The sequence below is a fragment of the Lethenteron reissneri genome, chromosome 30 (genome assembly GCF_015708825.2).
Source record: "Lethenteron reissneri isolate LAM-NWPU_2019-01 chromosome 30, ASM1570882v1, whole genome shotgun sequence".
In the NCBI taxonomy this organism is placed as follows: domain Eukaryota; kingdom Metazoa; phylum Chordata; class Hyperoartia; order Petromyzontiformes; family Petromyzontidae; genus Lethenteron; species Lethenteron reissneri.
This window is the reverse complement of record NC_083808.1, coordinates 12,760,004-12,780,295: the sequence shown is the minus strand read 5'-3', so window position 1 is coordinate 12,780,295 and position 20,292 is coordinate 12,760,004. Positions and strand designations below refer to the sequence as shown.

Sequence of the window (20,292 nt, the reverse complement as noted above, 5' to 3'; positions counted from 1 at the left end):
GGGCTGCTTGGTTTGGGGGAACTGCCGTGGTCGTCACCTGGGTTCGGGGCTTGGGAGCGAGATTGTCTCCCGATTAAGGTTGTGGCTCATCACCCGAGTGTACGGAGCCACGCGTGTTATGTGTCGAGTTGTTATTGGACTTTATTCTTCATAAACAGAGGACAAGACGGAGTCTCTGAGAGCTACAAGACACATGCGAGTTGCATACGTGAAATAGCGTACATAAGCATAGTTTAATGTCTGATGCTATCTATCGACACACGCATGATGTAACAACAATACGTTATATTCACGTACAATGTGGAGGCCATTCGACCAATTCGGTTCGTGTTTGTTACAAATCTGCTATGTGTTGTTTAAGTTCAAGAAAGCGGCAACTTTGTACAAAACGTAATTCGAAGATTGTTCTCAAGGTCCCAAACTTGGCTGGAATTTGGGGCCGACAGCAAACTCAGATACAAATATAGTCTAAGCTGCTAAAAGTTCGTACAACTAAGCCACTGAGAAACCAAGCCAATGAGAAAACTATTTTTTTTCCACGTGTGAGCACAATGTAGCTCACTTATCACTCATGTCTTTATCCATTAGGCCCACTGGGTTGGCAATCGTGGCAGAGAAATGTTACACCCACCTACTCTGCTTGGAATGCATGATCCACACCATAGTGCTTGGAGTCTGTTCTCCTCCATTCACAAGTCTGGATCCTTGGTTCCCTGGCCACACTACTCTACCATGCCTCATTTTTTTATTTACCAGGTATGTGTGCTTCTTCCACGCACTGGTACCAGAACGTCAAACGTTCGGGTCGCTGGTCTGGAACATTCCCTACGAGTTCAACGAGTCAGACTTGCGTATCAGCGCACGGCAGGTTCAGTTAATGCGGCGGGTTCGTAATGTATGTATGTTGAACTTCTTTCGCACCGTACGTAGCCAACCATCCCAATCAGAGGTGCGGGGGAGGGACAATAAACTAAACAATGTATGATGTTGAAGTTCTTCAGCGCTGTAAATAGCCAAACGTGCCAATTGGAGGTGCGGGAGAAGGGCAAGAAACAAAACGATGAATATGTGTGCATGTTGAGTTTCTTTCGCACAGTACATAGACAACCGTGCTAACCGGAGGTGCGGGAAGACAACAAATTAAACACAAAAAGCAGCTTTTAAAAAAATTAGTTTGTCAATATAGATGATTTCGAATTGCATCGCTCCAGCGGCTTCCTAATATCAGAAGGAAGAGCGTTCCAGACGGCCGCAGAAGCGCATCTGAAAAGCCCGCGATGCGGTGACCACCGTCTTGTTTCGCTGGTTTGACAAAAGCCGCTGCTGCAAGGATGACCGGAGTCCGCGTGAAGCTTTATGCTCCTTGACGAGATCAGCGTGGCATTGTGGTTCATTGTGGCAAGCACTTTGTGTGTAATGAGTGGGACCTTACAAGTGAAGTTGACTTACTGGTTGCTTAAACTTGTGGACGGTGAACTCTCCATTGGTGGGGTCAGGCTCACTGCCATCGGACAGGGCACTCATCAAAGCCACCAGTGACTTGGGCACAGACACCTGGAACACGGGGACAGAACAAGAATCACTCCTCTTGCATTGTAAATGCGACGTCAACAGTGGCCACAAGCATGTTGTCCATTAAATCGGTTTACATACGAGTAGCCCCAAAAGTTAGTCGACAAGAGGCAGACACAGTTAGCTATTTGCAATTAACTTCTATTCACATCAAAATAGCGTGATCTTGAATTTATTATCATAAACATGCACCTATCAAAGCGACAAGGAAGGAATTGACAGAAAATGAAATAATAAGTTTCACTCAATCTCGGGAAAATCATTTTGGGCCACCCCGTGTATGCGAGTCACTGGCATTGTGGCAAGAGCACTCAATGCACCATTGGCAGCTGTTGAGATCAAATCTTGTTTGTGGGTTGACTCAGCCCATTCCAATGCAGCCACGGACCCTGCCACACAATTGTGGAATTACCACCGCCAGCTCCAGATCACCAATGGAGATGCATACAACCCAATGCTCAATTGAGGATGGATGGCGGCGCTTTCATTTTTTGGATTGGCATACGTACGTGTATTAAATTCTGGCCTGTGTGGAATGACCTTCAATGTATTTTCCATCCGCCTCTTCTCTTTCCATTCGCGCAACACAAAGGTCAGAAATGTGGTCGTTGTATCCCTCCGACAGGCCCCTTCATTGCCCCTATTTTTGTGTTGTTGTTTTTCTTTTAGCAGGTAAGGCTCACTGAGCTATGTGGCTCTTCCCCCAAGCGACCTGGCCACAGATGATAGCTCAACAAAGTGGCTTATCACGTGGAAATTTACAACTGCCAAATACTGTAAATGCATGTTGATTATAAATGTGGGGGGAAAACTCTGAAAACTCAGAGAAAAACATCCACACGCCCACGGGGAGAACATGCAAACTCCAAATATACAGCAGGCGCCAAGGTCAGGATCGAACCCACAACCTCCTGTATACCAGGTGAGGCAGTTAACATCTCTCAAACAGGCTCCATCTCATTCTTTGGGTCTTTCGGTGAAGCCACGTAGATAGGTTCAAAGAAAATAACAAAAAATGACAAAAAACTACGTTTCGACCACAACACAAGCGATCGTTCATAATCAACGATTTTTGGGTTTAGATCGCGTTTATTTATAAATGTGTCGTAACCCTCCACCACCCGACACGGCCAATCAGTAAAAAATGTGTCACGTTGACAAAGACAAATAGTTCACTGCTTTAGCCCACCGGTGTGTTGAAGCAACAACATTCACAATTTGAGTACGACGTTTCGCTGGTAATTACAACCAGCATCATCGGGCAATTCGCCAGAATGGTGAGGCTCTCCTGTGTCTCCCGTTCTTATATAGAGCAGCAGCAGGATGACGTCATCATTAACTCATTAACTCATCAGGTGCAAAGATTCAAGGGGGGAGTGATTGTAATTATATACTAGATTAGTAATCAGGCTATTGTTACGATGCGAGTTGTAGATTAGTAATCATTTGGAATGTGTTTTATTGTGATTATGCTACATTAGTAATCTGTTAGTGGTTGTTTCCCTTATAAGTAATTGTAATGTATCTTATTTAATAATACGCTTCCAGGCCGCAGAGGCAGACTGTTTTAAAGGTTTAAAATGGGTGTAGCCCAAGGGTCATAACCAACGTGGGCAGGGCTAGTGATGTTAATGTGAGAAATCGGAGGGCGATTTCCACGACGAGGGTGTGGAGGTGGCATGTTAATGTGAGAGATTAGCATGTTAATGTGAGAAATTTGCCTGTTAATGTAAAAATTGGAGGGCGATCTCCACGACGAGGGTGTGGAGGTGGCTATGTTAATGTGAGAAATTAACATGTTAATGTGAGAGATTGGCATGTTAATGGGAGATCGCAGAGCAGCAACATCGAGCTCGGCGAGCGAGGTGGCTGTGTTAGTGTGGGAAATTTAACCTGTTAATGTAAAATCAGAAAGCTGAAAATAACAACTAACATTGGAAGGTGGTAAGATGGGAATATTATAGTTAGTTACGACTTAACCTGGTTGATAACGTCCTTCCAATGATTGCTCGGTTTATACCCATCATCTCAATTGAAGTTGTGTCTGTGTCTGTATATATGGATGGCTTCATGAACGAATCTTTGTTGATAGCCAGTGGGTTTGCAAAGTACCTTCGTCTTAGAGAAATCAATTTCGTGTGAGCCGACCGCAGTAAAACAATGATCAGCCACAGCCGAGGTATTGGTCCTACCATGTTTCAAATCTGCCTTGTGTTCACGAACACGGTCCGAGACATGTCGCTTAGTTTCGCCAATGCAACTGTAGTGACATCGTTGAATGTCACTAATGTGAAGCCGGCCTGGGAGTGGCACGGCATGCGATGTATTAACATCGCGGACACCACTTAAATGTAGATGCAGTGCAGGCCCTAGCGGTGCTCGGTGAGCACTGACTAACAGTGATGGATGGCACCACACTCTGCAGTGCAGTACCAGCCCCTACAGGATAGGATGCGAGAGTGCCGGGCATGGAATGGGGTTACAAGTGGCCATGGCACTCTGGTTGACCCCGGAGGACACATGACCGGTTGCAGCTACACTGGGACCCCCAAAGGGGGGCTAGGGGTGATCACGTGTCCAGATCGAGATCCTCCTCGAGGATTCGAGAAGGTAGTCGTGGCGAGGGGCGGAACGAGCCACGCCACAGAGGATAAAAGCCGGGTCCCCCAGTGGAACCAGCTGCTGTTGTTCATCTTCAAGATTCCACGTTCTACATCTACAGACTCCCCAACACGTGGACCCGGGCCTGAGCTGTGGTCCGGTCCGTTGCAGCTAGTTACGGTGTAACTAGTGCAGTTAGCCTGGTGGTCACAACCATACGTTGTTATTCTGTTAAGGGGCAGTTACCCCGTTTGTTGGTGTTAATAAATGTGTTGCCTCCAAAGAGTACGTCTGCGAGTCAGTTTGAGCCCACTGCATAACTACTGCCGCAAACACAGCTTAGTTTGTAGACGCCGGGGTATTGCATGGCAGGGATCAGATCCTTCACAGATGGGATCAGATCAAGAATTTTACGTACTATGTTAAATCGAACCTGGATCTTGTGTTTGCTCAAGATCTTTTTGGTGACCCCTGCTATGTATGGCAAGGTGATGGTTTTGATTGGGTCCTCAGATGGTTCTTTCCCAAAGGTTGGGGTGATAGCTTTACGAATTGTGTAGTCTGAATATCCATTCATCTTGAGAGCTTGGTGTACGCGTTTCAGTTCACTGGCTAGATGAAGATGGTCGGAAATACATCGAGCTCTATGGTGCAGCATCTCAGGGTAATGAGCTCACTCCTATTTGACAGGAAGCAGTGCCCACTAGGCATCTCGAAATGCACTTAAATCCCTCGGTACAGCTGGCGTTTTCATTTACACGGTCGCAGATGGTGCATACCATTATGGGTCAAACATTTCTCTGGGTTTTGAGATCCTAACAAAAAGATATCCGATTGCCCCTGCATAACTCAATTGCTCTGCGATGGGGAAGAGTTGAATTAATTGACGCGCCGGTATCAGCGCTCCGAAACTCATAGTTTAGTTTGGCAGTCGTCTCTTATGTGAGCATGAGCACGTGTGTGGCTATTTAAGGTCGTGACTCCGCTTACAGAATGATTTACTTAAACGCCATAATTTGGGTATAAATAGAGCACGGTTTCCATTAGACCCGGCCAAGGCTTTGGAGCAGCAGTAGGCCCAGTAACGCCGTCCGCGCACGCAGCGGTCAACTGCTGTCAGGTAGCTTAGGCACGCTAGTAGCACAGTTTATACAGTTTACAGCGGCGTAAAAGCCCACTTAAGGCTTACACAAACAAGCATATAAACAAACTGTGAGGGCTGCGTGTAGGCGGTTGGAAAAGGAACACTCTGATGAATGCACAGAGGCAGGTGTCGTCACACAAACAAAGTGACGGAAAACTGATTGAATGTTCATCCATGTCAATAAACAGATGGTTGCGGAATCTTAAACGTGCAGTGCTTAACAAGCGTAGCCTTTACCCTAAACATGCCTGGTCATTGCTATGGCACCAAAACAAACTTATTAGAGCAAAAAAAAATAGCCTTGCAAACATTTTAATCCAATTCCTTACAACTACAGAATTAGACGGTGACATTTGAGGTGGCTGGGGGGACTCAGGGGGGGGCGGCTAATGTCTCGGTCAGAGAATTTAAATCGGCACCACTAATATCTTGGGTTCGAAGATAGGCAGCCACACAAGGTTAACGTTTCTAGCCTCAGCTCAATCATCAAAGGCTACACATTAAACTCACAGAGTTTAATAGCTAAGAGCAGATTTAAAAAATCCTGTTATGAAAGTGTAATTCATTATGAGGATGCTCTGGTGGTGTAGTGGTGAGCACACTGGACATGCAATCCGCAGGTTGTCGGTTCGATCTCTTGGCACGGCAGTTAAAAACAAATGCAAGTTTCTCAAATCCCTCCGCATCTGTCCACCCAGCAGTGTCAATGGGTATCATGACAGTTAATCGACTGGCGGGTCACGAGTGGTGGGATAAAGTGTGGGTACTCCCACCTATTCCAAGATATCTGGCGAGCGTGGAAGAGTAGGCCAATCATACCCTATAGAGGGGCTCTCTAGAGCTCCCTTCATTGGAGGCCCTTCCACTAGTATAGGTGAAAGCACGCAGACACGGGGCTGCACTTTTATTTTTACCAAGAAAACATGCTTAATAATTCACCGTGTCTTAAATGTTATGTGAAAACAAATTGACATGTGGCTGTGATTTTTTTTCCTTAAAAAAATAAGAGCCGGATAAACAGAGCAAGAAGGCACCACCTCGAACACCGCACGTTTATTTTCTCGAAAACGTTTAAACTGACGGGCGGCAGTAAACACCGCCTGCGCAGCCTGCATCAGGATCAATGCCCAGGCAGATACCGCAGAGGTCACGGTGGCCGGTCACACAAGTGCAGATCATGCCCGACAAAGATTCACGCTTTGATCCACGTGCCTCGTTTCCCTTGACTCCCACGTCAAAAGGTGGGGGCTGGCAAAGGTCTTGTCACGGGCTCCATCTGATTGGCCACCCACAGTCACCTGACTGGAGGGTGTGTCTGATCACATGATAATTGCGACTCGTTGTGATTGGTCACCGACGCTTTTTAATTTCCACTCAATGGGCACCGGTCAGGAAGCCAACAGCCCCCCCTGATGAAGACTACAGCTCAGCGGTTCAAAGGTGGAGATGAAGCATTTTAATGTTTCAGGCTGAACCTTCCACTTCTGTTTGTGCTCAACAGCCGATTTCTTGACATGCGAGAATACATAACGTATTCCTCCTAATCATGTTCTGAAACTATATTACTCAAATAAGAGTATTTATCTGAGCAAACTCATCCAAGGTATTTCAGGAAGCGCACCTTCCAGCTAAGAGAATGACAGCGATGTGACTCCAGAACTCGTTCCGTTTGTGTCATCTTCCCGAGAGTTCCATAATAATGTTTCTTAACCTCATGCCATGACTCCAAGAGCACACTGGTATGCCTAAAAAGTCTATTTCTGAGATATACCAATTGTGTTAGAACGACTCTCCATGCCAAAATATTGTTTCCATTCTCTAAGTTTGTGGGACTTGCAGACAATGTTTATCAGCAGCATTTGTTTAAGCAGGTAAACTCAGAACCGGTTTTGACTTTCTGAGCCTCATCAGAAGTCAGTCCCTTAAACAAACGCTGCTGCTCCGTGCCAGGTGTTATTTTCGACAACAATTCAATCAGCCAGACACCATGAACCCATAAACCTGCTGAACACAACTCTTGTTTATAACGGGCGTTAGAGGCGTCACTCTGAATTCGGTTTATTGTTTTATCATTTAACAGTCCAGCAAGAATAATAAATGGCAACCTGTCTGACTGATTATGGTTGCGCCAGCACAGCCATTAATTACTTGCCACAGCAAAAAAAAATTGGTAATTCAACTGCAATAAAAAATACTAAAATATAAAGTGTTAAGATTCGAAATTCTCATCGTGATCCGAAAAAAAAATCTACGCGAAAAATATTTGCGACCGAAAAAAATGAGGTAATCCATCGTGTGTAATTTAACCCGTAGACTGCGCAGTGTCAGTGTAAGAGTTCACAACTGGTCTCAGAGAGGGCCTTAGTGGTGGAGGTGCTGGTGGAGGTGCTGCTTGCGAGTGCACTGCGGTGGATTTCACTCGGGCACCGCTGCGTCGTTACCTTGGCATCGTAGGTGAACTTTAGCGACGGGGTGTCCTGGCAAGGGACCATGCTCCGGCAGTGAATTGCCTGCAGAGACAGAGTGGCGGTTTGCGTGAGTATTGCAGCTGTCGACACTCGATACACATTCACGTGGCATTTTCCTCCGGGTCCTCCGGTTTTTCCCTCCACCTTGAGAAACGTGCGTTTAGAGTATTTGGCTGCGAAACATTTCCACGTGATGATAAGCCACTTCGTTGGGCTATCATTTATGGTCAGGACGCTTCTGAAAAAGAGCTACTCTGTATGTAGCTCAGTGGGTCTTATCTGGTAAAATAAAAAATAAACTTTAGTTTTCGCTTTAATAGTTTTGTTTACATTATAGCTTCTAAAGATAAAGATGCTAAAATTCGTAGTTGTATGGTGAATATGCAGCAGTGTGGTGTGCAGTAGGGTGGGTAGAATAATACATAGTGTAATATTACATAAATATGCTAAAATTCCTCTTGATATGCAAATTATTTTGCCAAGGCGCTCTTCCTCCTCCCTCCCAGCTTAAATAGATGCTCCAAGCCCAGGACGTGTCATTCAGACTCTGTCTTATCGACAGACCTGTTCTTCACCTGAGGGCGGCTGCTTGCGTTGTGGCCGAAACGTCATGAGAATTATTTTATTATGTTTCATTGTTATTATTTTATTATTTCCATTCTACGTAACTTTACCGAAAGAACCAAGAAGATCTTGTTTTCTTTTTGGGAAGAGTCCCGTCCATGTCAGTGGCTCTTCAAGTCAAGCATCTTTCCAGGCAGGGATCTGCCATCGCATTTTGCATTTAAATACAAACATTAAAGGCTCAACGGGGATAGGGCTGGTCTAGTCCTTAGTGTGCAATCCCATTAATCCTACTGGTCATCTGTGAAAAAGAGCTTCATAGCTCATCGGATTTCTCCAGGGATAAATAAAGATTCTGAATCCGGCAACTTGAGTTCAACTCTCAGCCGCAGCTAACATCAGTGGTGAGTAATATCTGAACGGGTCCTGGTGTCCCCTTTTAGGTGTAGCCACGGAAGTAATTAACCACTTGACGAAAGCACCGCTGTGCAGCTGACAAAGAGCCAAGGTGGCCTAATGAGATGTCACAGCAAACATTGACCTTGAACAAATACATTTATAATTTGATACAACGAGAATCAATACATTGCTGGAAGAAGGCACCCCCCTTGGCCATGTGAGTCATAGGGGTTTGCTTTAACCATTCCTTAGCGTGCTGGTCATCGTGGTAAAGGGTGGGTAGTAGGGGGTGGGGTGGTGGTTCTGGGAACAGTCCAGAAAACACTCGACCACTGATGTTAGCCGTGTCAAAAAAAAATCGAGTTAAGTGTTCGTAGCATAGTGCGCAAATCATTGCGGAAACTGCTCCACACCGTGTGTATAATACGCCCGAGTGATTGAATGAACCGACTGAATGGGAGTATCTTTTCAGTGAGAGATCGTTGTACTCACAAAAGATTTCTTAACAACTACGCTTCACTTGATGTACCCCCTGAAATGGCCTTTCACAGCCGCAAACGTGTTAATGGGACCGCTTCGGCCTCGTTAAACTTTAACGCCGTGTTACGTAAGTTGACAGAACATTAAATGAGCGGTAACTCGGAAGATACAATCATTGACGATTCTACCGGCCAAAGCTGGAAGGCCACAGGTGAGTTCACTCGCCAATGGGCCAAGTTGCAAGGAGTCAACAGTTTGGAATGACGACGACAAGCTAAACCATCTACAGCTAGACGTTAAAGCTCCTGAGTAACATTAATGATATTTGCACGTATTAATGTCATAGTCCCATAGCCCATCATGATCAGCCGTGGTCAATCCACTACAGGGTTATAAGCCTTGATCCTGTGATATAATAATTCCCACCTGCAGGTATATTGAACTTCTATTGCACCGTACACAGCCAACCGTGCTCATCCACGGAAGGACAACAAACTAAACACCAAAAAAGTTGAAAAGAAATGAGACTTCAATCTAGATGATGCAAAAGTCCAGTGGCTTCCTAATATCGGAAGGAAGGGCGTTCCAGACGGCCGCAGAAGCGCATCTGAAAGCGCGCGATGCGGTGACCGCCTTTGTTAAATGGCCAGCCTAAAAGCCGCTGCGAGGATGACCGGAGTCCGAGTGATGGTTTGTGCTCCTTGGCGAGATCGGGAAGTTGGGACAGACGAAGTCTCCTCCATGTCGTTCAGTGGCCGATCCAGCCCCCAAACACTCCCCCCCCACCATCCCCCTTGTTTATCCTGGCCTGTACAGGTGGGGACTTGCCTTATGATTGTTTTAATTAATCATCATCATGATGATCCATGGGCAGAGAGACCCAAGAAGTGTCCATTGCACATTCCGTTATTTGTTTCCACTTTCCTCGTCTGTCTTGTGCCAACATGCTCAAGAGGTGCCACATCTCTTACGTTGTCAAGCCATTCTCTGTTAGGTCTTCCTCTCTTTGTTCTAATTGCATTGTTTTTAAAGGTTTTATTGGAGAATAATCGTTTGTGTGCAGGGGGTCTTGGTTTTTTAAAGTTGCCTTTAAATAAATGAATGTGATTGATTGAAGAAAGATGATGATGATTTTGGCAACTCCAGCACGCAACTCTCACGATCCCATTGTAAGCATCAACCATGATTCGTGGTTGCGATTCCGTTCAAGGACAATTTCTCACACCTCACTATTCCCATCTCGTTCATATTGTTTCTTGCTCGTACTGCCTTCTCGTTGTTTCTTCTCGTTTTTTGCAACTTGTTCGTTACGCAAGCCAACACGCAGTATCCACACACAATGTGTACAGTTTCCCCGCTTTATTTACAAACCTGCTATCCACGATGTTAGCTATCCACGAATCACATTTGGAACTCTACACGATTGCATCGAGAGAAAGAAAGAAAGGTGAGATAAAGCGATGAGAAATAAAGTGATGACATTAAGTGATGAGTTAAAGTGATGAGAGTGACGAGATAAAGAAATTAGATAATCTAGATTCTAACTTTTTGTGGACCAATTTCATTTTCCGCGAAATTTGCCAATCACGAGCATCACCGGAATGTATCCCTCGCGAAGAATAAGGGATCCTCTCATACACTTTGCATAAAATGCTGCTTGTCAATGTTCCCATGCACGGTGTGCCGCGTGTATCGCGAGCTTTAAGATCGATGTGAACCATTGAATCGAGGTACCGGTAAGACGGACCTCGCTAGGAACCCCCCACGGGGACTTTACCCACACAACTCTGTTCCGCAATCTCCTTCCCATAACTCCACCGCCACCGTGTCCCCCACGCTCCAATACCGTTGTTTCTCCAGAGCTCGTTGCCGCTCAAGTGACAAAATGCTGGGCGCGAGCTTCTTGAGGGTCGACGTTTCATACGTCGGAGCGGTACCCGGCCCTTGACATCTTCTTCTACGTCAATACACCACCGCCTTCTTCTTCACTGCGGCTGTGAGAGAGATCCCGTGACAGGTCCCGGAGGACAGCAGGCCATGCGTGCGTGCTGGCGTCGCGGCCCAAATGCGCCAGCTACAAAATGATTGCTCGCAAGTTCGTAGCTTGGGTAAAACCGGGCAGCAGCATCGCACCCTAATGGCAAACTATAGTCGTCTATGAAACACAGAGCTTTTGTGATCAGCTTGTGCTCTAAGAATCGCACAATTGCCAAATGTACTTACATCTTGTTATTATTATTATTGTGGCCAATGAAATGAAAGGAAGTATAAGGAGTGTGGAGAGCAGTGTGGGGAAGGTGACGACACAACTGATCAGAAATCATCCGCATGGTTCACAGCCAAGATGCCTCAGCGAGGCACTGGGAAGTGGTAATTTCACTCGTCCACTCGACCAGTCGTGGAAATTCCACATTTCTATGGTGGGGGCCAGTATATCGAGGAGACAACCATTACAGACTTCCCACAACGTGGTATTCATTTGGTTGATTCTGGAGAGAAATTATACACCCGAGTTAATCTGCAACCAAATGTGTAAAAACTGTAACTTGGGGGATATCAGATGACGTTAATGTGTTGGTGGTTTTTGATTAGAGCTTTGCTGATGATGCAAGCATAAGTATCTCGTTTGCCCATGCGCTGCATCATTTTACCAATTCGCTGCGCTTGGAGTGGAAACAAATGGCGCACGGTGTCAAACGAAACTTTGGCGCAGCCGCCAGCCGAAAGCCAAACAGGGGAATGAATGAAAGAAACGGGGCCCTCAATTAACAATCGCGGCCTCGCCCGTCCTCGCACGGCGGGGCCAGACGGCAGCCGAGAGACAATGCCAGCATTGTTGCAGCCGCGACATTGGCACGAACGCTATTAATGTTGTAACTCCACACAAGGGCTGAGGGGCTGCCTGTTGGACCACACTTCCAAATATCTGTCTTTACCACCCTGATATCTCAATCGACCTGTTATGCACGGGAGTCAGAAGCTCACTGGCGGTTACAGACTACCAATTTAAATCGACGCACATACGGGTGTTCATGGCTTGCGAATTAAAGGGTCAGCTTTCGACAAAAATACCTGCGAACGAGTAAAGGCGTTAAGCGTATACCCATTCAGCACAGCGGTGCAAATGCAACTGGCTAGGGACTGTGGGACAGGTGGATGTTGTGAAAACATTTGATATGTGAACACCGATAATAAATAAATAAAATGACAGTAAACTATGGGCAAATACAGCACTGGGTGGGGATGGTTAATTGCTCTGGGCAGATATGTGACTGCCGGATATCTGACTGGCGGATATGTGACATCGTGCTGCACTGACAAAAGCAACGAGCGGTGCGCTCATCTTCTCTGATGGCACTAAATTCCCTTGGTGGACATTCAACATGCCTCTGGCTGGGACCGGTCTGTCCAAAGCATGAGAGCACTGTTGACATCCCACGGTGCGGTGTCTAATCGACCCGCCAGGGACGATGGGCGGAGTTGGCTCAGGACCGGGGTGCGAACTCAGAACCTTTCAACGAGCGAGCCACTCTGCCACTGGGCCACGCGGCCATATCACAATCCATTATAAAAGCTCGGCGTTCCGTTTGTCCGTTATTTGTCCGTCAACTCAATTCTAAGAGCCTTTCATAAGGCCTGAATAAAAAAATTATAGAAAGTGGATGCCCCCAGATGTGGGGGTAAAAAGTTGATCCGACAGGTTGACAACAATTGTCGACCCCCCCCCCCCAAAAAAAAATAATGTTTTTGTAGCCTTATATGCCTACACACCCTACATACAATAGAGTCAGTAGTAACATCTGCACACATTGGGAGGGGGGAAGAGGACATCGATGGGGGCGACGGGCGAGGCGCAAAGAGCTGAGAAGCCCTTCATAGGAGCTTAGAATAAGGCGGGCCGTAGTTTCGCCTGATTCTAGCTCCTGTAAAAATGTTGAAAGTTAAACTGTTGCTTGAGCTCGACCTTTTTTGTCAAGGCAACACAATCTGAAAATGTGATCTCTCCAACTAAAGAGTCCGTTCAAATATTTGAACGTCCTCTATTCATTTTCACCGTTTGCAACGTAACCATACTGCGCAGCGTTGATGACAATGATGGCGAATTGCTCTACGGCTGAAGCGAGCCGGCTCGTGCAGTGGGTGAGGAACCCGGAGAAACTTGGTGAGGAAGTGAAACGGCGTCTCGCCTTTGTGTTTAGGAATTACCGCTTTAATCGAACGCAGTTGGTTGCATTCTTTCGCTCCGACAACAGCTTACACGGTCACACGGGCAACGGATCAGCTGGCTCCCCGTCAAAAAAAACCAATCCCATTAGCATTGCACACAGGCCATTCAGAGGGCACACATTGCGAGCCCTGACTGCGGGTCGCCACTATGGAAGGCTCCCGGGTTTAGTGCGTAACTTAACGCCGGGGGTCGGTCAAAAAAGTTACCGACTTCTTTTTCTTTTCCGCGGCCTGAATAATGTGGCTGGCGTCAGCACATTTCGCGAACTTGGCTGCGATCTCGGCAGCGCTGGGGGCCGCTATTCATAGATGCTCGGTCGCTCGCTCACGTGTCTCTACGGCATCAGCACATTCATGGCCGGCGCTGCATTGGCGGAGCAAAAAAACCTGCATGTAGGAAGCAATGCAACTATAGCTTTATTTTATAGCGGTTCCGGTGTTACTTTTAGTTTCGGAGTGTAAGTCTAATTTTGCTGGAGCGTGGCTCCTACCCATACGAATGTGGAATTTTCCACCGGGTCTGAATAGCGGCCTGTTGCACACAGTATGAGCAAGTAGGTTTCTGAGTAACTTTTGCAGAGCCAGAGGGCCGCATTTTCTCCAGGCACCCATGTCATTTTACATGATATAAGACTTGAAAATTAAATCGGCGAGATACTGAAAACCAATAAACTTGCCGAACAACTCTTGAAGACATGTTTACAGCGGGCATCAGATGTGTAACTCTTAATTTTAATGGTTGTTTTGATCAATTAACAGTCCAGCGAGAAAATACAAAAAATGCGAATGAAGACCTGCCTGACCGTACTTGCGTAACCACAGCCATGAATTACTTGCCACATAATGAGGTTGCAATTCATTTAACACTTTGAGCTGTGACACGAGCATACCACGACCTGTTAATAATTTGTGGGTTTTTTTCTCCTCCAGATAATGATTGTTTTAACGAGTATGTCGCTTGATCGCAGTGAAATAAAAGCGTTTCCACGTTCAAACCAGCGTTAGTCAGCGCCGCCCTTATTTGTGGAATCTCCACATGCCTCTCTGGTCGTTAGCCAACCTCTTGACAGAGCAACCAGTATCAACTCCCCACAAAGTGACGGTGATTTTATTGAACCCTGATTCAAAGAAGGTCAGAGGCAACTCCCGAAGCGAATGTGAGCTGCAGCACTTCTGAAATTAAGTGGAATGTGCCCGGCCGGATCATATCTCTTGAAGCAAAATGTAATCGATTAGCCCTAGGACTAGGTCGCTTCTGAAAAATAAGTTAAAACCTCAGTGGGCTTTGCCTGCTAGGATGGGGATGGTTTAGTTTTATTTGTTGTTTTACCTATCTTGTACTAAGCACTCCTGTCGTGTTTTGTTTTGCATTGTTTGTTGTTGAAAATAGGGTTTCCCCTTTTTTATGGCAACAAAACAGGTGTTAAGATGTTAAAACACACAGATGATATTGTTTGTTGTTGTAACCCGTGTGCCCCGACTCGACATTTGTGGAAAAAAGCTTCATAGCTCATCAGATTCTTCCAGTACAAATACATATTCTGATTCTGATGAATGCTTCCGATGGCAAGTTTCAATCAGTAATATTGAACAATATAATCGCTAAACAAATTTTAATAGGGAAGCACTGACCCAGAAGGCCCAGAGGCTGACAGATTCCGTGTTCAGATCTTTCAAGATGAAACCAAACCCCCAGCCCACTCACTGTTTACCATCACTCTTGTGGATGTCGCAAAAGGATCTCTCAAATTTGCCAATTCCCCACCGAAAAGTGTTTTCTACTTCGTAAAGGACTGCGTTTCTGATCACTCATTACTCAAGGTTTAAGGTAATATGATTTTATGCTGGGCATTTAAAAGCATGACAATGAGACTACCTGAATAAATGTTAAGATGATAATTTTCCTCATGACCAAATTACCTGGAGTGTGGTTGCCTGGCCTCATCAGAAGCTAAGCAGGTTTGAGGCCTGGACAGGGCATGGTTGAGTGACTTCCAGCAACAAAAAGCATCGGTAGTCAGCACCGTCGGCACTGGAAGGCATTGAAGCTCAGTCCATTTATGATACCGCAAATCCGATGAGCACGGCTGGCTACGTATGGTGCAAAAGAAGTTCCACATACGTACATCTACACTCCCCTCACGATCACCAAACCGGACACTCACTACAGCGGTGAAAATACCGTACACATCACCCTCAGTGTCTGCATGGCACGGCAGGAGGCCCTCGTTTGTCAGTGACAAACGCGCTGTAGGCGCACGCTTGCACGGCTCTATTCAAATGGACGTACGTTAGGCTAACATGCTCAGGGTTATATCACGTGATCTATATGGATTAGCTGCCGCTGATGTCTTCATATGACGCTTCAAACTCATACATTTTGCCCTTTTCATAAACCAAAAAAAAATTCTAATGTTAATTATCATGAACCTGTGCCAATAAGATAATAGTAATCTCATAACAGACTGCAGACAGGGTAACAATGCGGGACGAAGTGGCATCTTCCATCGTTAACGTGAGTGTACACAGAGTGACCCATTTATAGACACCCCACTCATTGCCAATGACCCTCTCTAATGTCTCCTCAATAGGCGACTTGATATCGTGAATATTCCAAAAACCTGTGGCACATGTTTGACTAAAAATCTAAACTACTACTGTATTTGTTTTTACCAGGTAAGGCCCACTTAGCTATACAGCTCTTCTGCATAAGCGACCTGGCCACAAATAATAGCCCAACGAAGTGGCTTATCACGTGGAAATTGAAAGCAGCCAAATACTCTGAATGCACGTTTCTAAACGTGGAATGAAAAACCAGAGGACCCGGAGAAAAATGCCACGCGACCACGGGCAGAGAGACATGCAAACTCCAAATATACAGCAGGCATCAGGGTCGGGATCGGCAAGAGAGATAAGATCTCGCCACCTCGACGCCAGAGAACCGGAGAAGAAAGCTGTAAGAACCGAGGGCAATGCGTCGTTGTACACGATGGGGCTGCCATTCTGAACAGCCCATACATGGCCCACCCTGTGGTAGCGCATTACACAAACCCCTGGCACAGGTGGCCACGCGGGGAAAACTGTCATCCAAAATAGCGAATCGCTTACGGGTGGGGCATCGGAACGACCGAGGTGCGATGTGACGTAAGAAGCAATAAATGTAATCCTCATCAAAATGGTGGTCAAAAGTGTCGCCCCCTGCTGGTGAAGCGCACAGGCACCTTGAGGCATGAGAGCCGGGTTACTAAAAGTCAACCTGTGGAATTGGACGGCCCAGACACTGCAATGCAGCAGGCCGTGTGACTAGGAGCTCAAGTGACGCACTGCGTTCTTGATCCACTACAATAACAACAACAAAAAGCACTTTCAAAGAGTAGACAGGCCAGTTCACGTTAAACAACCGGTGTTTGAGGCATGGGTAATGATCTTGGGCCAGAAAGTAATGATGTGGCCTTTCTATACTCGAGTTTAATTTGTTTAAAGAGGTGGGAACTTAAGAGATCAGGATAGTCTAATTTGCAAGAATGACCTGGGGCATCCGTCTGATAATTTTGGGGGTGACGATTGCCGTGTGTAATGCTAATTCAGAAAAAAAAATGTTTTTGGCAAATATGGCCGGCACACATTTTATTTGGCAAATATGGCCGGCACATAAATGGCCTAGTCTTGCGAATGACAACAGGGAACCTTTAACATCCACTGTGAAGCAGACAATGTGTGATAGTACCACGGTTATTCTTATGACACCAGCACCTCCGATTAGCATGTGTTGGCTACGGACGGTGCGTAAGAAATTCAACATACATACAGCAGCAATATCCACGTAAGCTGCAATTCGACCTGCGAACATATGCAACAAACCATCACGCCAAGTCCGGCAATCCTCACAGCTGCTTTTGACTTGCCATCGAACAAAGACGGCCACCGCATCACGTGCTTTTGGATGCACTTCTACGGCCGTTTGAAACGCAATATTAGGAAGCCACTGGAGCTATGCACTTCTAAAATGTAAATTGGAAACGAATTTCTTTAGAACTGCTGTTGGTGCTAAGTTTGTTGTCTCCCCGCCATCCCCGCACCTCCGATTATCACGGTTGGCTACGTACGGCGTGCAAGAAGTTCAACATACGTACATACAAGTGGCGAACGCGCTACCGCTCGGTTGCATCATTACCCTTGTATGCGGATGGACGATGCTATAAATCAATTGGCAAGTAACACTACGAGAGTAAGCATCTTGGAAGTTGAGGATAGAACCAGTGCAGGAAAAGCATTGCAGACCTACACGGGGAGAGGGGGTTGCGATGGGCCGGACACGTGTGCAGGATGGCGGACAGGTCCCCTAGATGGGCATTTCCGGGGGAGAAGAGAAAGGGGAAGACCTGATGCCAGACATGCGAGTGCAGATCTTGTAGAGCAGATAAACAGAAACGAACTCTGCAACAGGTAAAGAATCTGGCCCAAGGCAGGAAGTGATGGAAAGTTGTTTTTCGTGTAGTGACATCGCGGATGTCACTGTGTAATGCCGGCCTGAGAGAGGCACGGCATGCGATGTATTGCCATCGCGGGCACCACATATGTTTCATTTCAGTTTAATTTATTTGCTATAGCCCTGTGAGCCATTCGGCTCTTGAATGTGGGTGCAGTACCTGCCCTGGAGGGACTGTGAGCGCTGTCTGACAGTGCTGGATGGTACCACGCTCTGCGTGCAGTGCCGACCCCTACAGGATAGGGTGTGAGAGTGCCGGCCATGGGAATGGAGTTACTAAGGGTCATGGCACTCTGGTTGACCCCGAAAGACACGTGACCGGTAAAGTCTACACAGGGCCCTAGGGTGGGGACTAGGGGTGGTCACGTGTCAGGGTCGAGAACCGGCTCGAGGATTCTAGAAGGTGGTCGTGGCAATGGGCGGAGCCAGCTACGCCACAGAGGATATAAGCCGGGTCCCCGAGAGGGACCGGCTGCTGTTGTTCATCCTGAAGAATCTACGTTCTATGTCCTACAGAGTCACCAACACGTGGATCCAAGCTGTGGTCCGGTCCGTCGTAGATAGTTCCGGCTAGTGCAGCTAGCTTGGTGACCCACCACCAGATGGTTGTTAAAGAGTCAAGGTGCAGTTACCCTGTGTGTTGGTAATAATAAATGTGTTGCCTTCAAAGAGTACATCTGCTACTCAGTTGAACTCACTACATTCGTATAAACGGCATTAGTTGTGATGACCTTCTGACCCTGACTTGTACACAGTCTCCACGCATACCATTTAGCCTGCTCACAAAACAAACACGCGAGCTCTTAACATTGATCTAGCACATGCCCGTACAGTGAGGCACGCTCCTGCCACAAGTTTATCAATGGCGCGCACTTGAAAATCGGCGACTTGGGAAGCGAGGTTGGTGGCTCATGCAGAGATGGTGCCGCCCAAAGACACTCACCTGCAGAGCCGTGCCGTAGCTGTTTTGGGGCAGTACAGCAAGTAGGTCGCCGATCGGCCTCTGTGGTGGTTGGGTGTTCTCTCCCTTCACGTGTGATTTTTCGCTGGGCACTCATTCTGGTTTCCTCCCACATGAACGATCACTGATGAGGCAGAATGATCTGAACCCCTACTTAATGATAATGATGACGAGGTTAATCGAGGTTTCCCTGGGTACAGCAATGATCAATTTCGCATAATTACAAATAATTGTTATTGTGGGATGGGAGAGGATACGGTGGTCAGCAAACTGAACTTTGAACCCAATGACCCAAGATCGATTGCCGGTTATGCTAACATCACCGCCAATTGATATCTGAACCGATCCTGGCTATACCCCGCATACCGGCGCGCACTCATCGTGGTGAAGTATGGTCAAACAAGCCCCTCATGATGATCGTTATGGTCAAGTGGAGGTTGTTTAATTCTGTCTCCACAACATTGTCCATCAGCCCATTCTGTTTCAGTCTGCAGATTAGCATAGGATTGCCATATAATCAGCATAGTATTTGGGTGTAATTTGAATATTTTTTAATAATGCCTGGACAAACATTTCCTTTTAATGCATTGTTCAGGTGAAGAATCGATATTCGTTGTGCTCATGTCCCAAACCACATAACGTCTTCATCCTCTGCAGGAAACCTCGTGAAAACGTCGGCACTCGCTGGACGGCATCGTCGGCGGCCGCGGACATGGCAATAAACACGAACCTCACCGAAGACGCGACAGTGAAAGAAGCACCGGTGCTTCTCTCTCTGTGCCACAACCACGACGGACCACGCTACACCGCACTTGAACGGCCTCCCACAAACGGACCATCATCACAGACTCGCCGAGCCGTGACTGTCGTGAAGTCCGAAGTATCAAACGCATCACCAACGCATGGCACCATCCACACAGCTGCATACTGGCAGTGTCGCTGCGATCCGCGAAGCGTGTAATGCCTCCTTGGATTGGTTGAACTACTTACGATTAAACTAAACAGTTTTTTATACTCTTTGGTTCTTTCGATAAAGTCACGTAGGTATCTATGTGACTTTACTGAAAAAACCAAAGAGTATGGATTCCTGCAGTCACGAAAGCTTCAAATCAAGATTGGTTTATTTTTTATTTTACCACTGAGCGTTAGAGCTCTTTTTCAGAAGCGACATAGCTAGCACAAATAATAGCTCAGGAAAGTGGCTCATCACGTGGAAATGTATAAAAGCCAAACACTCTAAACGTACGTCGATTCTAAATAAAAATCCACGCCAACCACTGGGAGAACACGCAAACTTGAAATATACAGGCGTCAGGGGCCAGGATAAACTTAGCGTTAGGCCACAATGCGTTCTAACACCGTCGCTTTTCCCTCCTGCTATACGAAG

General features: G+C 46.5%; 1 protein-coding gene across 3 annotated transcripts in view; it reads right to left on the bottom strand.

The window, feature by feature from the left end:
* Positions 1 to 20,292, bottom strand: part of LTA4H (leukotriene A4 hydrolase) — a 129,664-nt gene that overhangs the window by 69,872 nt on the left and 39,500 nt on the right. For all 3 annotated transcript variants that reach the window (XM_061563076.1, XM_061563077.1, XM_061563078.1), the window contains 2 exons: positions 7,759 to 7,827; positions 1,450 to 1,554 (listed from right to left, as the gene is read on the bottom strand). In XM_061563076.1, coding sequence (XP_061419060.1) covers positions 1,450 to 1,554; positions 7,759 to 7,827 — 174 coding nt within the window. The remainder of the gene's footprint in view (positions 1 to 1,449; positions 1,555 to 7,758; positions 7,828 to 20,292) is intronic.